At 40.4% G+C, this 16483-nt stretch overlaps 7 protein-coding genes across 7 annotated transcripts; 5 read left to right on the top strand and 2 right to left on the bottom strand.

Annotated features, from left to right (window-relative positions):
* Positions 1–82: 82 nt before the first annotated feature.
* MLP2 (Mlp2p) lies at positions 83–5122 on the top strand (the record flags this gene model as incomplete). The annotated part of the gene is made up of 1 exon (NM_001179497.3): positions 83–5122. The coding sequence occupies one exon, from the start codon at positions 83–85 to the stop codon at positions 5120–5122; it is 5040 nt and encodes a 1679-aa protein (NP_012117.3).
* Positions 5123–5421: 299 nt separating this feature from the next.
* MCM10 (Mcm10p) lies at positions 5422–7137 on the top strand (the record flags this gene model as incomplete). Its single annotated transcript, NM_001179498.1, has 1 exon — positions 5422–7137. One exon carries the CDS (start codon positions 5422–5424, stop codon positions 7135–7137), a length of 1716 nt encoding a protein of 571 aa, NP_012116.1.
* A 318-nt stretch (positions 7138–7455) lies between these two features.
* Positions 7456–10812, top strand: ESL1 (Esl1p; the record flags this gene model as incomplete). Its single annotated transcript, NM_001179499.1, has 1 exon — positions 7456–10812. One exon carries the CDS (start codon positions 7456–7458, stop codon positions 10810–10812), a length of 3357 nt encoding a protein of 1118 aa, NP_012115.1.
* An 85-nt stretch (positions 10813–10897) lies between these two features.
* VPR1 (Vpr1p) lies at positions 10898–11605 on the bottom strand (the record flags this gene model as incomplete). Its single annotated transcript, NM_001179500.1, has 1 exon — positions 10898–11605. One exon carries the CDS (start codon positions 11603–11605, stop codon positions 10898–10900), a length of 708 nt encoding a protein of 235 aa, NP_012114.1.
* A 165-nt stretch (positions 11606–11770) lies between these two features.
* RRD1 (peptidylprolyl isomerase RRD1) lies at positions 11771–12952 on the bottom strand (the record flags this gene model as incomplete). Its single annotated transcript, NM_001179501.1, has 1 exon — positions 11771–12952. One exon carries the CDS (start codon positions 12950–12952, stop codon positions 11771–11773), a length of 1182 nt encoding a protein of 393 aa, NP_012113.1.
* A 176-nt stretch (positions 12953–13128) lies between these two features.
* IMP21 (Imp21p) lies at positions 13129–14169 on the top strand (the record flags this gene model as incomplete). Its single annotated transcript, NM_001179502.3, has 1 exon — positions 13129–14169. The coding sequence occupies one exon, from the start codon at positions 13129–13131 to the stop codon at positions 14167–14169; it is 1041 nt and encodes a 346-aa protein (NP_012112.3).
* A 272-nt stretch (positions 14170–14441) lies between these two features.
* Positions 14442–16391, top strand: GUT2 (glycerol-3-phosphate dehydrogenase; the record flags this gene model as incomplete). Its single annotated transcript, NM_001179503.1, has 1 exon — positions 14442–16391. One exon carries the CDS (start codon positions 14442–14444, stop codon positions 16389–16391), a length of 1950 nt encoding a protein of 649 aa, NP_012111.1.
* Positions 16392–16483: the final 92 nt, after the last annotated feature.

The following is a 16483-nucleotide window of genomic DNA, read 5'->3' as shown; positions in this document are numbered from 1 at the left end:
CTCTGGTGGCTTTTCTTTTTCTAGTGGAAGTTTACCAAAAGAAATTTAAGGCGAAAGAACACTGGGCGGAAGCAAACCGGCAATGGAGGACAAAATATCTGAGTTTTTAAATGTTCCATTCGAATCACTTCAAGGTGTTACCTATCCTGTCTTAAGAAAGTTATACAAGAAAATAGCCAAGTTTGAACGTTCTGAAGAGGAAGTGACAAAACTCAATGTTTTGGTCGATGAGATCAAATCGCAGTACTATTCAAGGATTTCAAAACTTAAGCAGCTACTAGATGAATCTTCTGAGCAGAAGAACACAGCTAAAGAAGAATTGAATGGCTTGAAAGATCAGCTGAATGAAGAACGTTCCAGATATAGGCGGGAAATAGATGCACTAAAAAAACAATTGCATGTGAGCCATGAAGCTATGAGAGAAGTAAATGACGAAAAACGAGTTAAAGAAGAATATGACATTTGGCAGAGTAGAGATCAGGGGAATGATTCTTTAAATGATGATTTGAACAAAGAAAATAAGCTTCTTCGAAGAAAGCTGATGGAAATGGAAAATATACTACAAAGGTGCAAGTCCAATGCTATATCATTACAGTTAAAGTACGATACCTCAGTACAGGAAAAAGAATTAATGTTACAAAGTAAAAAATTAATTGAAGAAAAATTATCATCTTTTAGCAAAAAAACGCTAACAGAAGAAGTCACAAAATCATCGCACGTAGAGAACCTCGAAGAAAAACTATACCAAATGCAATCCAACTATGAATCTGTCTTTACGTACAATAAGTTTTTACTAAATCAAAATAAACAATTATCCCAGTCGGTGGAAGAGAAAGTACTGGAAATGAAAAATTTGAAAGATACCGCAAGTGTGGAAAAAGCAGAATTCTCCAAAGAAATGACTTTACAAAAAAATATGAACGATTTGCTACGCTCACAACTAACATCATTGGAAAAAGATTGTTCCTTGAGAGCAATAGAGAAAAATGATGATAATTCCTGCAGGAACCCTGAACATACTGATGTGATAGACGAACTTATAGACACAAAATTAAGACTCGAAAAATCAAAAAATGAGTGTCAAAGGTTACAGAATATAGTTATGGATTGTACCAAGGAAGAAGAAGCTACAATGACTACGAGTGCAGTTTCTCCCACAGTAGGTAAACTATTTTCTGATATCAAAGTGCTGAAAAGACAATTGATAAAGGAAAGGAATCAGAAATTTCAATTACAGAATCAACTGGAGGATTTTATACTAGAATTAGAGCATAAAACCCCTGAACTGATCTCTTTTAAGGAAAGAACAAAATCATTGGAACATGAACTAAAACGTTCCACAGAACTACTAGAAACTGTTTCTTTGACTAAGCGTAAGCAAGAAAGAGAAATAACTTCACTGAGACAGAAGATAAATGGCTGTGAAGCAAATATTCATTCTCTGGTGAAACAACGTTTGGATTTGGCCCGTCAAGTTAAACTACTTCTTTTAAATACATCTGCGATACAGGAAACGGCATCGCCGTTATCGCAAGATGAACTGATATCATTAAGAAAAATACTGGAGTCGAGCAATATCGTAAATGAAAATGATTCCCAAGCCATCATTACGGAAAGACTGGTTGAATTCAGTAATGTGAATGAGCTACAAGAAAAAAATGTTGAACTCTTGAATTGCATTCGGATTTTGGCTGATAAATTAGAAAATTATGAAGGAAAACAAGACAAGACCTTACAAAAGGTAGAAAACCAGACCATTAAAGAAGCAAAAGATGCAATAATTGAACTGGAGAACATCAATGCGAAGATGGAAACCCGGATAAATATCCTATTAAGAGAGCGGGATTCTTACAAATTGCTGGCATCAACTGAAGAAAACAAGGCCAACACAAATTCTGTCACTTCTATGGAAGCAGCCCGTGAAAAGAAGATTAGAGAACTTGAGGCAGAACTTTCATCTACAAAAGTCGAAAACTCTGCTATTATTCAGAATTTAAGAAAAGAGTTGTTAATTTATAAGAAATCACAATGCAAAAAAAAAACAACTTTAGAGGATTTTGAAAATTTCAAGGGTTTGGCAAAGGAAAAAGAACGTATGTTAGAGGAAGCAATAGACCACCTAAAAGCTGAACTCGAGAAACAAAAATCATGGGTTCCATCATACATACATGTTGAGAAAGAAAGAGCCTCAACTGAACTGTCACAGTCTAGGATCAAAATCAAATCTTTGGAGTACGAGATTTCCAAACTGAAAAAGGAAACTGCCAGCTTTATACCCACGAAAGAATCTTTAACTAGAGATTTCGAACAATGCTGCAAAGAAAAAAAAGAATTGCAGATGAGACTAAAGGAGTCTGAAATCAGTCATAATGAAAATAAAATGGATTTTAGCTCGAAAGAGGGCCAATACAAAGCCAAAATCAAAGAATTGGAAAACAATTTGGAAAGATTACGTTCCGACTTACAATCAAAGATACAAGAAATAGAATCGATACGCTCATGCAAGGATTCGCAACTCAAATGGGCTCAAAATACCATCGATGATACAGAAATGAAAATGAAGTCCTTACTAACTGAATTATCAAATAAGGAAACAACGATTGAAAAACTTTCATCAGAAATAGAGAACCTGGATAAGGAACTAAGAAAAACCAAATTCCAATATAAATTCTTGGATCAAAATAGTGATGCAAGCACGTTAGAACCGACTTTGAGAAAAGAATTAGAGCAAATCCAAGTTCAATTGAAGGATGCAAACTCACAGATACAGGCTTATGAAGAAATTATATCATCGAATGAAAATGCGCTAATAGAATTGAAAAATGAACTAGCAAAAACCAAAGAAAATTACGATGCTAAGATTGAACTAGAGAAGAAGGAAAAATGGGCGAGGGAAGAAGATCTATCTCGTTTACGCGGAGAGCTCGGTGAAATAAGAGCTTTGCAACCGAAACTAAAAGAAGGTGCATTGCATTTCGTTCAACAATCAGAAAAGTTGAGGAATGAGGTAGAAAGGATCCAAAAAATGATAGAAAAAATTGAAAAAATGAGTACGATTGTCCAACTGTGCAAAAAAAAAGAAATGTCCCAATATCAGTCCACAATGAAGGAAAATAAAGATCTATCTGAATTGGTTATCCGCCTTGAAAAGGATGCGGCTGATTGCCAAGCAGAATTAACAAAAACCAAATCCTCATTGTATAGCGCTCAGGATTTACTCGATAAACATGAAAGGAAATGGATGGAGGAAAAGGCTGATTATGAAAGAGAATTGATATCTAATATTGAACAGACGGAATCCTTGCGTGTTGAAAATTCGGTATTGATTGAAAAGGTTGATGACACAGCAGCAAATAATGGCGATAAAGATCATTTGAAGCTAGTTTCTTTGTTTTCAAACTTACGTCATGAAAGAAATTCTTTAGAGACGAAGTTAACCACCTGTAAGAGAGAATTGGCATTCGTTAAACAAAAGAACGATAGTTTAGAAAAAACGATAAATGACCTGCAACGAACCCAGACTTTATCGGAGAAGGAATACCAATGCTCTGCAGTTATTATTGACGAATTCAAGGATATCACGAAAGAAGTTACTCAAGTTAACATTTTAAAAGAGAATAATGCCATCTTACAAAAGAGTCTCAAAAACGTAACCGAAAAAAACAGGGAAATTTATAAACAATTAAATGATAGGCAAGAAGAAATTTCTCGATTACAGCGTGATCTCATACAAACAAAAGAACAAGTTTCGATAAATTCTAACAAAATTTTAGTATATGAAAGTGAAATGGAGCAATGTAAACAGAGGTACCAGGACTTATCTCAACAACAAAAAGATGCCCAAAAAAAAGACATTGAAAAGCTAACTAATGAGATTAGTGATTTGAAGGGAAAACTTTCAAGCGCTGAGAACGCAAACGCTGACTTGGAAAATAAATTCAATAGGCTAAAGAAGCAGGCTCATGAAAAATTGGACGCATCTAAGAAACAACAAGCTGCTTTAACTAACGAACTCAACGAATTAAAAGCAATTAAAGACAAATTAGAACAAGATCTACACTTTGAAAACGCTAAAGTTATTGATCTAGATACGAAGCTCAAAGCACATGAACTCCAATCAGAAGACGTCTCGAGAGATCACGAAAAGGACACTTATCGGACATTAATGGAGGAAATTGAATCACTCAAAAAGGAGTTACAAATTTTCAAAACTGCGAATAGCTCATCTGATGCATTTGAGAAATTGAAAGTTAACATGGAGAAAGAAAAGGACAGAATTATTGACGAAAGAACGAAGGAATTTGAAAAAAAATTACAAGAGACCTTAAATAAGAGTACAAGCTCAGAAGCAGAATACAGTAAAGATATCGAAACATTGAAAAAGGAATGGCTAAAGGAATATGAAGATGAAACGTTAAGGAGAATTAAGGAAGCAGAAGAGAATTTAAAGAAAAGAATAAGGTTACCAAGCGAGGAAAGGATACAAAAGATCATTAGTAAGCGTAAAGAAGAATTAGAAGAAGAATTTCGAAAGAAATTGAAAGAAAACGCGGGAAGCTTAACGTTTCTTGATAACAAAGGTAGCGGGGAAGATGCCGAAGAAGAATTATGGAACAGTCCATCGAAGGGGAATTCTGAGAGGCCGTCGGCTGTCGCTGGCTTTATAAATCAAAAAAACCTTAAACCTCAAGAACAATTGAAGAATGTGAAGAATGACGTTTCCTTCAATGACAGCCAGTCAATGGTTACAAATAAAGAAAATAATATCGTGGATAGTAGCGCTGCTGGTAACAAGGCCATTCCAACCTTTAGTTTTGGTAAGCCATTCTTCTCCTCTAATACATCATCTCTTCAAAGTTTTCAGAACCCATTCACAGCATCCCAATCTAATATCAATACGAATGCCCCCCTACGTACACTCAATATTCAACCTGAAGTTGCAGTCAAAGCGGCGATTAACTTTTCCAACGTAACCGATCTAACTAACAATAGCACCGATGGAGCAAAAATAACAGAAATTGGAAGTACATCTAAACGGCCAATTGAGAGCGGTACATCTTCTGATCCAGACACCAAAAAGGTTAAAGAGAGTCCAGCAAATGATCAAGCTTCCAACGAGTGATGTAATATTAAACAATGTAATTATATAAATATGAAACATCTACATATTTTAAATGTCACTAATGTCATTACAGAGGACATAAAGTGATTTATGACACATCCGTACTAGTAGTTAAGTATGAACAAATTTTGGGTTTATTTGCCATTTTTTTTCACGCGGGTTTCTTGGATGCGCAAACCCACCTTTTCTAACACCACTAAGAAATATCAACTTTATAGGCCATCGAAGATAAAGGAACGTAAGTTTGTCAATTCAACCTCACATTTTCAACGCACATTAAGCACTTGGTTCGTGGAGAAATGAATGATCCTCGTGAAATTTTAGCGGTTGATCCGTACAATAATATTACTTCTGATGAAGAGGATGAGCAAGCCATCGCGAGAGAACTTGAATTTATGGAACGAAAGAGGCAGGCCTTAGTGGAACGATTAAAAAGAAAGCAAGAATTTAAGAAACCCCAGGATCCTAATTTTGAAGCCATCGAGGTACCTCAATCTCCTACCAAAAACCGTGTGAAAGTGGGGTCTCATAATGCTACACAACAAGGCACAAAATTCGAAGGTTCGAATATTAATGAAGTAAGGTTATCTCAATTACAGCAGCAACCAAAACCACCAGCTAGTACAACCACATACTTTATGGAGAAATTTCAAAACGCAAAGAAGAACGAAGATAAACAAATTGCCAAGTTTGAAAGCATGATGAATGCAAGAGTACATACGTTCAGTACCGATGAGAAGAAATATGTGCCGATAATCACAAACGAATTAGAAAGCTTTTCAAATCTTTGGGTTAAAAAGAGGTACATACCTGAAGATGACTTAAAACGGGCTTTGCATGAGATCAAAATCCTTCGGTTGGGCAAACTTTTTGCTAAAATTCGCCCACCTAAATTTCAAGAGCCTGAATACGCCAACTGGGCCACCGTAGGCCTCATTAGCCACAAATCGGACATCAAATTTACATCATCTGAAAAGCCAGTCAAATTCTTCATGTTCACCATAACGGACTTTCAGCATACACTAGATGTTTATATCTTCGGGAAAAAGGGTGTAGAAAGATATTATAATCTTCGCCTGGGTGATGTGATAGCAATATTAAACCCAGAAGTACTACCATGGAGACCCTCAGGGCGAGGAAATTTTATCAAATCCTTCAACCTTCGAATTAGTCATGACTTCAAATGTATCCTGGAGATAGGTTCAAGTAGAGATTTAGGTTGGTGTCCCATAGTGAATAAAAAGACTCACAAAAAATGTGGCTCTCCCATTAACATATCTCTTCATAAGTGTTGCGATTACCATAGAGAAGTGCAATTTCGTGGAACAAGTGCTAAAAGAATTGAATTAAATGGTGGGTACGCCTTGGGCGCGCCTACGAAAGTGGACTCTCAACCAAGCCTATATAAGGCCAAAGGGGAAAACGGGTTTAATATAATCAAAGGTACTCGTAAGCGCCTGTCAGAAGAGGAGGAAAGACTTAAAAAGAGCTCTCACAATTTTACGAATAGTAATTCTGCCAAAGCATTTTTCGACGAGAAATTTCAGAATCCAGATATGCTGGCAAACTTAGACAATAAAAGAAGGAAAATAATAGAAACTAAGAAATCGACAGCACTGAGCCGCGAACTAGGCAAAATTATGAGAAGGAGGGAATCCAGCGGATTAGAAGATAAGAGCGTCGGAGAGCGACAGAAAATGAAACGAACCACAGAAAGTGCCCTCCAGACAGGGCTTATCCAACGCCTAGGATTCGATCCCACTCATGGAAAAATTTCCCAAGTACTCAAGTCTTCTGTATCAGGGAGCGAACCTAAGAACAACTTACTCGGTAAAAAAAAAACTGTTATAAACGATCTCTTGCATTACAAGAAGGAAAAAGTCATTCTCGCACCTTCAAAGAACGAATGGTTCAAGAAAAGAAGCCATCGCGAAGAAGTTTGGCAAAAACATTTCGGATCCAAGGAAACTAAAGAAACTTCTGACGGTAGTGCCAGCGATCTTGAGATAATATAAATAAGTATTGGTGTGCTTTTCAGGGCCCCAAAATGGTATTACTTTTGATGGACAATGGCGCGGGTAATGATTGAAAAATTATGATGAAAAATTGAGTGATTTTGGTTGCAATATAGGGAATCAATCCTTAAAGTGAGAAAGAACAGAAGAGAACATCTTGTGAGACACAAAACGCTCCGAAAACATCTCCCTCTTGGGCGCATCCTTCATTCTGTACTCTTTACTTCACTTTACAGTCGTTTTTGGCCGATCTTTGGCAGCATCTAACGTTATTTTTAGGTTCAATACATAACAACAAGACCACGGATATCGCATAATATGGTTGACCTAATGGTGCCGGCGAATGATGACCCTAGTAATGAAACTGATTATTCTAGATCCAACAACAACCACACTCATATTGTGAGCGATATGCGCCCGACCTCCGCCGCATTTCTTCATCAAAAGCGACATAGTTCTTCGTCGCACAATGATACACCAGAGTCGTCGTTCGCTAAAAGAAGGGTGCCTGGAATTGTAGATCCCGTAGGGAAAGGATTTATAGATGGAATAACTAATAGCCAGATCTCTGCACAAAACACACCCTCCAAAACTGATGATGCATCTAGAAGACCGAGCATCTCTCGCAAAGTTATGGAATCGACACCACAAGTTAAGACCAGTTCTATTCCAACAATGGATGTTCCTAAATCTCCATATTATGTGAATAGAACTATGCTTGCTCGAAATATGAAGGTTGTTTCTAGAGACACTTATGAAGATAACGCAAATCCACAAATGAGAGCTGACGAGCCATTAGTCGCTTCAAATGGTATTTATAGCAATTCGCAACCCCAAAGCCAAGTAACTTTATCCGATATTAGAAGAGCTCCTGTAGTTGCTGCTTCACCCCCGCCGATGATAAGGCAACTTCCTTCGGCGCAGCCAAATCAGACGTTTATTAAAAAACTGCAGGAAATTTATAAAATCATAGTGGTGCAGGAAACCGAGTTACAACAAAGATGCCTTTATTTAACCACCTCTCAAACCACAGAACTAAAAAGTTTGTGGGCAATATACAGACTGAACACAGAACTGATCAAAAATTACATCAATTTCATCATCACTGCATTATTAACTACACAACCTATAAACGACTTGATTATGGGCCAAGAAATTTTGGATATTTACAGAATAGAAAAAAGATTGTGGGTTTATGGTATAATAACCTTCTTGGATGTACTAAAGAACTTTTCGAACTTTATGGACCCAGAGGTATGTTGTCAGTTTATTATATACGCTTTCATCTCTGTCTCAAATATGCTTGAGGATATACCGTTGAAATATTCTATTTTGTGGAGACAAAGATTGGGTGATTTGTCTAGAATGGCAATATCGCTGTACCCATCAGGATTCATAGATTGGAGGCTAAGCGCCGAATATTGGTATACCGAATCAATGAAATACATATATGGGTGCGGAAAACTATATTATCATATTGCCACAGTTCAACAGAACAGTTTAGAAGCGTTCGTAAACTTGGGAAAAAGTGTTTTTTGTCAGGATCCCTTCACTCCGTCTCAGCAAACGTTACAGTTATTGATTGAAAATATCTATCAATCTGCATTCATAGATAGAAGTTCTGGTAGTGCGAACAATAATGAAATTGCCCATAGAAATTCTCAATTAATTGATTATTTAAAGCATACTGAAGTAATGCTATTACCTAGTTTCCTGGAGAATATGGATTTACAGCATGTTGTGCTTATGTACTTCAAAGACAAGTTTGGTAAAGATTTTAACGGAAATGACGTTTTCGATACAAAAGACATGTTTTGCCAAAATCCAGAATCATTGCGTTATTATTTTAGGCATGCCCCTGCATTTGCTGAATCTCAGCTTTTACAGCTAATCGGATTTGGCAATCCTAAAAACCCATTTGCATTATTGTTTCAGTTGCCTAAGTATTTGAAATTAAAGAAGGATAAAAGAGAAAAAAAGAGATCCGAAGCAACAGAAACATCTTCCTATACAGATCCATTCGATGTTCAAATAAGTTCAGAAAGCTACTTCCAGAATATCGATGCTTTAAATTCAAGTTTCAATGATATCCCAACCAATCTCAATATTTGGCTGGATTCTTTGAATCATATCAACATGACGTCAATACAATGCAGTATACATGTATTAACAAAATTTCTTCATGCACCATTAGTGGTTGCCTTACCGCACTTTTTGACGTGGTTACATTTTATAGTTGCTATTTTGAAAAAATTAGAAATGGTAAATTCAAAGCAAGTAGTAGCATTCTGGATACATTTTTTAAGAAGGACAATGCCTTGGAATTCAATAGTGACCTTAGGTAATGTATTAGTTTGTTACATGCTGGATAATTTACACCCTTTTTTGAAAAAAGAATTGGAAAAGTTTTATTCATTGGAACTGGATGATTTGATCGAATATTATAACGAAAATGAAAATCTTCCGGAGATTTGGAAATGTTGGGGAACATTGTGGTTTGACGCTATCAAGAAGTGCGATGTAATGGAAATTCCTGGCGTTCAAGACCATCTTTTTTTCGATTCTCCCCTTGATGGTATAGTCTTTGATGAAAAAGATGAAGTTGGTGAAAAATTCTGGATGCGCAGTGTGAGAGCAGTTTTACTTTTGAAAGGTATTGCCAAGAAATTTCCCGATTTGGGGTTGAAAGTAAGCTTTCAAGCTTCTGTGTTTTGTCGTCGAAATGACATACCTCCAGATTATTTCCTAAAGAATTTGACCTTTAAGCTAGATGCATATGACGAAGATAATTATAACGACAACAACGAATTAGATGATCTATATGACACAATTGAAATAAATGAAGAAATCGAGGCTGTTAACATGGACCCACAAGCCACACCGAATTTGAGCGTCGTTTCTGGTGAAAGTATTTTCGAATATACTGGTTATACGAGATTGGCACCAGATTATCATTGTTTTGATAAAAACGGCGGGTTCAACAGTGCATTTATCTACAGCCAATGGTCCAATGTTGGTAATGGTGTAACACTGGATGTAAGCGGCGAATCTATATACGATGTTGCCAACAACAACTTGAGCCTGCATTGGGAGAAAATATTCTTCGATAAAATTGCCGCCGCATCTAAAGGCAGTGACGAAAACTACAATTGTACGCTTTATTTTGTCATCGATGCTACCTCATGGTTAAGACACTTTGCACATATTTTCAAACTAGCCAAAAACAATACTCTTAAATTTGCGATTTGTCTGACCACATTTCAAGAACTACGTTATCTAAGAGGATCGAAAGACGATACTGTCGTCGAAGCAGCAACAAGGTCGGTAATTACTATTCGCCAGTTGTACGATGAAAAGAAAATTATTCCTATGAGATTCACGGGGAATATTGCAACACATGTTGAAGAAAATCTGGAGTTCGAAGAGCAAATTACTTGGAAGACGCACGTCGATGAATTTGTTATTGATGCTATCGCCAAACTGAACCAAAGGTTTCAAGCTGAAAGATTGACTGATGAAAACAAGAACAAAGGCAAGGAGTTTGCAGTGCTGGTAACGGATGATGATAATATGAACCAAAAAGCGAAGGACAGAATGATAAAAACGTGCAATACAAAGTATTTATTTTCGTTAGGTAGCAAGCTTGGTATTAATAGTGGATTATGTACCAACTAATATGTATATATACATATATATGATCACATATATATTTCTGTGCATTTTTTTTTTTTTTTTGAACACTCCATTCTACAATTACTTTTCATATAAATTTCCAATGCAGGTACCATTTTATATTGTTACACAAGGTTAGAAAAGATCTTGAATCGATCACTAACGAGGCACTAGGGTCATTAACCTTGTTCTGTAGCCATTCTGCGTTAATTTTTGGCGCTCTGCTATGCAATATTATTGTTTGGTCCTTCGGAAGTTTGATGAGTAACTCGTTTGAGGACAGTATGGTTGCTTGAGAGAAATCGCGAATAATTGTGTCAAACTTTGGTTTATGCGTCTGGATTATGGCATCCAGGTCCTTCACGGAGCTATGCAGTTGAGAAACAAGTTTAGAGTCAGTGTTGTAGAATGTTTGCGGCTGCTTTTCCTGTTTCTTTAGAGAACTATTACTTGCGGAGCTCGTCCACTGCGACTCCTGAACCAACTGTCGCAGGGGAGGCGTAGAGTTTTGTGATCGGATATTCTGGCGCTGCTGCTGCTGCTGCTGCTGCTTATGATGTTCTTGTTTCAGAACTAGCAATGAAATGGGCATATGATTACCGTCATGTTGCACGTTCGGTTGCACACTTGATTTCGATAGTATTTCTGAGAAACTGTTGGTGCTTTGTTGTTTTAAAGGGTGATGAGGTCGCCTGGTTGGAGACCAGGATATAGAGCTTAGGGACTGCCCCGGGGGGTGTTGTTGTTGCTGCTTCTGATCCTGATATATTACCAGGCCCCTTCTCTTGTGACTCATTTGCTTACACTGTGGCGACTTTTTCCACTTCTTTGTTTATTTGTATTACCGCTTCCTTTTCCTTTTTTCATCTGATTATATGCTTATATATTGTAGACGCAAGTAAAAAAGAACGAAAATAGAAGTCATAATGCTTGTCATACACATTTATATGTTTAATTAATATTATCTACGTAGTCTATCTCTTGAAAAAGAAGTCTGGTTCCGGTGCGACTGGTTTTGATGGCTTAGTAAATAGTTGATATTGTTACCTGACGGCGGAACGCCTGGGGGAGGCATTGACGTGGACGTTGGGAATCGTGTTGAAGTCTGTTCTCGACCGGGCGATCCTGCGTTAGCCTGTTCTATACTCTCTTCCTCCTTTTCTTCAAAGACTGGAAGATCAGTGCCGTTTTGAATGTTGACCCAGGGAAAGAAGCCTGTGCCGAACCAGAAATGTTGCACCACGGGGAACTTCTTCAGAACCTCTACAGAATACATTTTTAGAAGCCCCTTACACACTTTGGACCAGCGTGGAACGGTGACGGCAATATCGTATAGGATGGGGGAATGCTCTTCAAAGGGCCCCATTTTCACCTCATTAATAAAGTTTATGCCTTGGCAGTAGAAGTTGGTGTCCTTATACTCGCGCACCAGAGACTTATCCAGTATTTCTCTTGGTTGCAAGGGTGCTTGCGCATCAAGCAGCTGCCATTGAGACGAGCCCAAGATGTACACCAAGTGGAAATGGTCATCAAGCCCCCACACGCCATGTGACCCAGCGGGCTCCAGCGTATACGTCAGGATCAGCCTCCTCATGATCGTGTAGTACTTGTTGAACAGCAGAAAAACGTCTGCCCCCCTCATGTGCGGAAACATCCCCAGCATGTCCAGTGCTGCGACCGTGGCCATGAACGAAAGTTCGTGGCCCGTGCCGTAGTCCAATCTTGTCGACGAACCAAAGCTGTTGCCCAGGTAATACTGCAATTCAGGCACCACCTCATGGTATTCCGAGGGAAGCATTTCCTGCAGCCACTGAGGCAAACGTTCATCCAGCTTGTGATGCCACTCGCGGCATGCTAGGTTACCATACCTTCTAGGACCTGGAAGAGGCGGTGTCTCGTCGATCAGGTGTGCCAGCTTGTCCAACACTCCCATCAGCCCGTTAACCATGGCGATCGACGACGCAGTAGCGTGCGGGTCGGGGTCAGAACAGTGCGATATCAACGTAGTGTACTTGTGAAGATGATACTTGATTCTGTGAATGGCTAGTGACGATTGGAAGTCCAGCGTTGTCTGCGTATCGAAGATACGCTTCACCGGCGTAGAGAAGGTGGCGTGCGGCCAATCTACACGATCCAGAGACATTTCTTTGCTCGTTTAATGCTTGTTCATATGTGCGTTCTTTTGCACTTTGCACTTTCTTCCTATTTTATCTTTTTAAGAAAGCTTTAAAGGTCCGGAAAAAAGGCTTGATCAAACACAAGAGACTATGGAAAGGGTGAGTACCAAAAGAACCAACAAGAGAAACAACCAAGTACGCAATGCAGAAGAGCATATTGCTGACTAAACCTGACGGAACACAATCGAATCTACACAGCATCAAAACGGAAACGCCCACCACGGTGGAGTTCGACTCGGAGCAGATGGAAAGGGGCCACAGGGAAAGAGGTCGTAGCAAGAAGAAAAGAGGCGAACGAGACTCAAACGTGAGCAGTCTGTCGCGGTCGAGAAGCAGGGCCAGTAGCCGCAGCAGAGTAAGGGAGGAAGAGTTCCTCAAGTGGACCGTGTTGAGGCAGGACCCCTCGATGCGGTTGAGGGTCGTGGATGTGGATTCTGAAGAGGAAGGTGAGGGCAACGACGAAGATGACGACGACGGCGACGGCGACGATATGGACGAGGAAGAGTCCGATGAAGAGCAAGTGAGCGATATAGAGAACGATTTAGAGATTGACGAGGAGTTCCACTACGATCTGGGCATGAAAGTGTTACCCAACTTTTGTACCAGCATAAACGAAGTGCTAGACTCCAGCAAGCCCTGGATAGCCAAGTACGAGATCAGCATCCGTGGCCACGAAAACGAAGACGTGTCTCTGGAGCAACTCGACGGAGGCTACGTCAGAGCCATGCAACTACTCACCAAGGGTGCCGGCGCAGAGGCCGGGAACCAAAGGTCCTTCATCCTCTACACGGACCTGAGCAGCGAGTCCACCTACGCCCTGACCTATCTCATGGGCGCAGCTGTCAACCAGGGAGACACCGTCTACATTGTCCACTGGGAGCCCTCGAAGCCCACGGACGACTCCCAGATGTTCGCCAACGTTGCCAGAATCAGAAAGCACGTCATGCACCTGTTTGACTGCGTCGCGGGCGTGCTCGACGACCTCGACGTCGTCGTCCTCTCCTTGACCCATCCGTACCCAAAACACCTCCTCAACGAGATGATCCACGGCCTCAAGCCAGTCGCCCTGTGCTGCTCCCTCTCGGTCATCCTGTCCACTCTGCAGAACTTCGTCTGCTCTGTGCCCATCCTCGCGGTTAGAAAGAAGCTGAAACGTGCCAAGCGCAAGGGCATCAGCGAGTGACCAATAATCACTGCACTAATTCCTTTTTAGCAACACATACTTATATACAGCAACAGACCTTATGTCTTTTCTCTGCTCCGATACGTTATCCACCCAACTTTATTTCAGTTTTGGCAGGGGAAATTTCACAACCCCGCACGCTAAAAATCGTATTTAAACTTAAAAGAGAACAGCCACAAATAGGGAACTTTGGTCTAAAGCAAGGACTCTCCCTCCCTTATCTTGACCGTGCTATTGCCATCACTGCTACAAGACTAAATACGTACTAATATATGTTTTCGGTAACGAGAAGAAGAGCTGCCGGTGCAGCTGCTGCCATGGCCACAGCCACGGGGACGCTGTACTGGATGACTAGCCAAGGTGATAGGCCGTTAGTGCACAATGACCCGAGCTACATGGTGCAATTCCCCACCGCCGCTCCACCGCAGGTCTCTAGACGAGACCTGCTGGACCGTCTGGCCAAGACGCATCAATTCGACGTGTTGATCATCGGTGGCGGGGCCACGGGGACAGGATGTGCCCTAGATGCTGCGACCAGGGGACTCAATGTGGCCCTTGTTGAAAAGGGGGATTTTGCCTCGGGAACGTCGTCCAAATCTACCAAGATGATTCACGGTGGGGTGCGGTACTTAGAGAAGGCCTTCTGGGAGTTCTCCAAGGCACAACTGGATCTGGTCATCGAGGCACTCAACGAGCGTAAACATCTTATCAACACTGCCCCTCACCTGTGCACGGTGCTACCAATTCTGATCCCCATCTACAGCACCTGGCAGGTCCCGTACATCTATATGGGCTGTAAATTCTACGATTTCTTTGCCGGTTCCCAAAACTTGAAAAAATCATACCTACTGTCCAAATCCGCCACCGTGGAGAAGGCTCCCATGCTTACCACAGACAATTTAAAGGCCTCGCTTGTGTACCATGATGGGTCCTTTAACGACTCGCGTTTGAACGCCACTTTAGCCATCACGGCTGTGGAGAACGGCGCTACCGTCTTGAACTATGTCGAGGTACAAAAATTGATCAAAGACCCAACTTCTGGTAAGGTTATCGGTGCCGAGGCCCGGGACGTTGAGACTAATGAGCTTGTCAGAATCAACGCTAAATGTGTGGTCAATGCCACGGGCCCATACAGTGACGCCATTTTGCAAATGGACCGCAACCCATCCGGTCTGCCGGACTCCCCGCTAAACGACAACTCCAAGATCAAGTCGACTTTCAATCAAATCGCCGTCATGGACCCGAAAATGGTCATCCCATCTATTGGCGTTCACATCGTATTGCCCTCTTTTTACTGCCCGAAGGATATGGGTTTGTTGGACGTCAGAACCTCTGATGGCAGAGTGATGTTCTTTTTACCTTGGCAGGGCAAAGTCCTTGCCGGCACCACAGACATCCCACTAAAGCAAGTCCCAGAAAACCCTATGCCTACAGAGGCTGATATTCAAGATATCTTGAAAGAACTACAGCACTATATCGAATTCCCCGTGAAAAGAGAAGACGTGCTAAGTGCATGGGCTGGTGTCAGACCTTTGGTCAGAGATCCACGTACAATCCCCGCAGACGGGAAGAAGGGCTCTGCCACTCAGGGCGTGGTAAGATCCCACTTCTTGTTCACTTCGGATAATGGCCTAATTACTATTGCAGGTGGTAAATGGACTACTTACAGACAAATGGCTGAGGAAACAGTCGACAAAGTTGTCGAAGTTGGCGGATTCCACAACCTGAAACCTTGTCACACAAGAGATATTAAGCTTGCTGGTGCAGAAGAATGGACGCAAAACTATGTGGCTTTATTGGCTCAAAACTACCATTTATCATCAAAAATGTCCAACTACTTGGTTCAAAACTACGGAACCCGTTCCTCTATCATTTGCGAATTTTTCAAAGAATCCATGGAAAATAAACTGCCTTTGTCCTTAGCCGACAAGGAAAATAACGTAATCTACTCTAGCGAGGAGAACAACTTGGTCAATTTTGATACTTTCAGATATCCATTCACAATCGGTGAGTTAAAGTATTCCATGCAGTACGAATATTGTAGAACTCCCTTGGACTTCCTTTTAAGAAGAACAAGATTCGCCTTCTTGGACGCCAAGGAAGCTTTGAATGCCGTGCATGCCACCGTCAAAGTTATGGGTGATGAGTTCAATTGGTCGGAGAAAAAGAGGCAGTGGGAACTTGAAAAAACTGTGAACTTCATCAAGACGTTTGGTGTCTAAATCGATCATGATAGTTAAGGGTGACAAAGATAACATTCACAAGAGTAATAATAATGGTAATGATGATAATAATAATAATGATAGTAATAACA

Source organism: Saccharomyces cerevisiae, chromosome IX (genome assembly GCF_000146045.2).
Source record: "Saccharomyces cerevisiae S288C chromosome IX, complete sequence".
In the NCBI taxonomy this organism is placed as follows: domain Eukaryota; kingdom Fungi; phylum Ascomycota; class Saccharomycetes; order Saccharomycetales; family Saccharomycetaceae; genus Saccharomyces; species Saccharomyces cerevisiae.
Note: the sequence above shows the minus strand (reverse complement) of the source record. Positions and strands in the feature narration are given on the sequence as shown.